The following is a 3,316-nucleotide window of genomic DNA, read 5'->3' as shown; positions in this document are numbered from 1 at the left end:
CACTTCCTGAGGATTTATTAAACCAGGGCTGTCCTGCCTCCCGGCCAGGCCCAGCAGCCCCGGCCCCGAGGATCGGGGGATGAACTGGCCAGAGGCTCAGGCCTCAGGGTCCCCCACGCGGCATGCCCGGCTTCTCCCAGTGCCCGCTGCCCCTCTGTCCAGCCACACTGCCACGGGCGGACGGGCTGAGCCGCTGGGAGTCCTGGGGCCCCAGCTCGCCACGTGATCTTGGCCAGGTTCCTCGCCCTCTGCGGGCTCAGCCCCCGTCTCCTCCAGGGGAGGATGTTCCTTCCCGTCAGAGAGACCGGGCCCACGGCCGCTCGGTATCACCCAGTCCGGGGTTCAAGGCTTCTCGCCCCCGAGGCGCTGCGGTGGCTGCTCCTTCTTGTCCTTGTTTTCATCCAGTTCACACCCGCTCAGCTGCCTGGGCCTTGGGCCCCAAGGAGCCATGCTCCGAACCCCCTGGCAGCAGGAGGAGGTTGGAAAGCAGGGGGTGGGCCAGCCCCCGGGGCCGGGGGCCAGGCTGTGGTCAGGAGGAGCTGGGCTTCTCCGAGGAGGGGTACAGCTTGCGCAGGCTGGAGTCCAGGAGGAAGTCCACGGACCTGTGGGGCGGGGGAGGGTGATGAGCAAGCGGCGGGACCCCAGAGGAGGCTTCCAAGCCATCCCTGGGGGTCAGAGGCCACCTTGAGGGGGTAAACTGAGGAAGGAGTGGGCTGTAGTCAGGAGAGAGGGTGCAGCTGTAGGAAGGGGGGCCTGGGAGGCAGGAGGTCAGGGCCGGGGGGCGGGGCCCACCTGTCGATGGGGTGGATGATGACGGGGATGACCAGCAGCCCCAGGGCGGTGGTGGTCCACTTGCGGGCGGCCAGGGGCCAGCGGGTGGCGGCGCCCAGGACGTAGAGGGAGGCCGCGCACACGCGGTTGATGGTGAAGCCGGGGATGGCCACGGAGGCCAGGGCCTGCCATACGAAGGTGTCCACCACGGCCACGGTCACCCGGGTGCTGCGGCCGGCTTCGGGGCTTGGCGCCTTGGTGGGCACAAGAGAAACTGGATTCAGCGACGGGCGGCGGCAGAGCCAGGGAACCCTGTGGCCTGAGGCTGAGGGAAGTAGGGGGAGGGGGAGTGCAAGGGGAAGGAGGGTGGAGGGGGAGAGGGGAAGGGGAGCTGGGACAAACCCCGCTAGTATTTTATAAAAATATATATATTTTATTGATTTTTTACAGAGAGGAAGGGAGAGGGACAGAGAGCTAGAAACATCCATAAGAGAGAAACATCGATCAATTGCCTCCCGCACACCCCTTATTGGGGATGTGCCAGCAACCAAGGTACATCCCCTTGACCAGAATCGAACCTGGGACCCTTCAGTCCGCAGGCGGACGCTCTATCCACTGAGCCAAACCGGTTTTGGCAACCCCGCTAGGATTGAGTATTGGGATCTGGACTGTACCATATGCCACATTCCGTGCTGGGGGTAGACCTGTCCACAGGCAGGGCTGGGGCCGGGGAGGGGGTACACTACCCCACAAACAGGACTGGGAAGGGGCTGCCCGCATGCTTTGCCACAGTGAGGGTACCCCGTGCAAGGCTGTGGACTGGCCCTCCCGGGCGATGGCCTGGGGGGGTGGGTATTGAGGGGCAGGCTCGCACTCACCTCTCCTGCCTTCTTGCCCTTGTCGATGGCGTCAGCCAGCACGTAGGAGCTGGACACCCCATAGCTCAGCCACACCACGGCCGCGGGCACCATGGAGCGGAAGGCCTCCCCCACCTCATTGGCGTAGCCTGGACGGAGGAAAGGGGACATTTAATCCCGGGAGCAGCAGCCATTGTTCCACCAGGGGGCACTCCGGCCCCAGCCGGCACCACGGAAGCTGGAGGAGGATGACCTTGGGCATGGGATTGGTCGGGTCTCTCTGATCCTAGAAAACGGCCACCCAGGGATGCCCACCTCCAGGCTAGGGCCACCGTGGGAGAGCCGAGGGCAGTCACCACGATCACTCACTGGGCTGCCTTCCCAGTCCGGATGCTGGAAGCTTCTGCGTGAATGGAGGGGAGCAGGCAGCCACTGACTGACCGAGGGCACTGACCGAGGGCACTCACCTGGTGCCAGGCCTTCCTGTGCCCTCACAACCACCAGCTGGTGAGAGAGGCCCTGCCTGCGTCCGTCCCTGTTTGCCCAGGAGGAAGCTGAGCTCGGGCAGAGCCAGGGAGAAGCGGGGAGAGGGGTCCAGGACCTCGGGCTCCAGCCATGTCCGAGAAGGCCACCTGTTCACCCCATGCCTCCAAGGAGGGCCTGAGCTTCGATCTGGGAGACAGGACCAGCAGAGACTCCCCCCCCACCTCCCCCGTCCTCCCCTTCCAACCCCAAAAGGCAGGGCTGGGCCACCCGGAGCTGTGTGACCTTGGGCAAGTCCCTAACCCTCTCTGAGCCCCATCTCTGGTCTGATTGAGGGGGATCTGAGAACTAAGATCCCTCCGCCTGCTCCGGGACCAGAACCGGCCTAGGAACCGTTAACCAGTGAGCCCTGCTCCCCGCGCTGCGGGGCGGGGGAGTCCCCGCGCCGCCGGTGACCCTGCCCCGCGCTCACCCAGGTACCGCACCCACGTGTCCCGGTACAGGTCGCGCTCAGCGCCCCGCGGGGGCGGCTCGGACATGGCCCCTCCGCGGCCCCGGCGGCCCCGGCGGCCCCGGCGGCCGGTCCAGCCCCCTCGGCCGCGTCAGCTCCCCCGGGCCCTCCGGTCTCAGTCCGAGGCAGCGGACGGACTGAAGGACGGACAGGTGGTGCCGTCACCCAGCGCAGGGAGCGTCTGTAAATTCCCCCGCGCCGGAGCCCCTCTCCCCGGCCGGGAGGGGGCAGGGTCCGTCCCGTTATTTCTGGGGGTTCGAGGGCCGGCAGGCACCCCTCTAAGGACCACAGAGGCCGGCGTTCCAATGGGGGATCCCGTCCCTCCCGGCCGCACGTCACCGTGTGTGACCTCAGGCTTCTGTCCGGCTTGGACTATTGTAAAAAAAAAAAAAAAAAAAAAAATCGGGACGAGTCCCGCCAAAAGCGGGACGCCTGGTCCCTTTGTACTTGGAGCCTCACTTGATTCATTTCTTAATCTGGGACCCCCCCCCACCCCTCCTGGGACAACAAGGACGAATAACAAAGCCGTCTTGGGCTGTGTTGACTGCCGGCCAGACTGTTTGTTGGCCAGAGACTCACAGCTAAAGACTTGACGGGGAAAAGACTCTACAGACAGATGGCTTCCTCAAACCCTCCCCTCCACCCGGGACCCCCCACTTTACAAATGAGGAGACAGAGGCTCAGAGAAGATGGG

General features: G+C 65.1%; 1 protein-coding gene across 2 annotated transcripts; it reads right to left on the bottom strand.

Moving 5' to 3' along the window:
- Positions 1–2,729, bottom strand: MTFP1 (mitochondrial fission process 1). 2 transcript variants are annotated; one of them, XM_045585720.1, is made up of 5 exons: positions 2,707–2,724; positions 2,584–2,664; positions 1,650–1,777; positions 793–1,025; positions 1–602 (listed from the first exon to the last, which is right to left on the bottom strand). In XM_045585720.1, exons 2-5 carry the CDS (start codon positions 2,648–2,650, stop codon positions 530–532), a joined length of 501 nt encoding a protein of 166 aa, XP_045441676.1. In that variant the 5' UTR covers positions 2,651–2,664; positions 2,707–2,724; the 3' UTR covers positions 1–529. The 2 variants fall into 2 exon arrangements, with proteins under 2 accessions (XP_045441676.1, XP_036304755.1); XM_036448862.2 differs by having other exon boundaries at positions 2,584–2,729.
- Positions 2,730–3,316: the final 587 nt, after the last annotated feature.

Source organism: Pipistrellus kuhlii, unplaced genomic scaffold (assembly GCF_014108245.1).
Source record: "Pipistrellus kuhlii isolate mPipKuh1 unplaced genomic scaffold, mPipKuh1.p scaffold_m20_p_20, whole genome shotgun sequence".
Classification (NCBI taxonomy): domain Eukaryota; kingdom Metazoa; phylum Chordata; class Mammalia; order Chiroptera; family Vespertilionidae; genus Pipistrellus; species Pipistrellus kuhlii.
This window is presented reverse-complemented; position numbering and strand designations above follow the sequence as displayed.

What these genes read in the sequence shown, in the direction of transcription:
- MTFP1 (XM_036448862.2), bottom strand. Translation starts at nt 2,650, where the DNA reads ATGTCCGAGCCGCCCCCGCGGGGCGCTGAGCGCGACCTGTACCGGGAC. An exon ending in AGGGCAAGAAGGCAGGAGAG is followed by an intron (nt 1,026 to 1,649) that starts GTGAGTGCGAGC and finishes GTGCCCACCAAG; the next exon opens with GCGCCAAGCCCCGAAGCCGG. An exon ending in ATCATCCACCCCATCGACAG is followed by an intron (nt 603 to 792) that starts GTGGGCCCCGCC and finishes CCCGCCCCACAG; the next exon opens with GTCCGTGGACTTCCTCCTGG.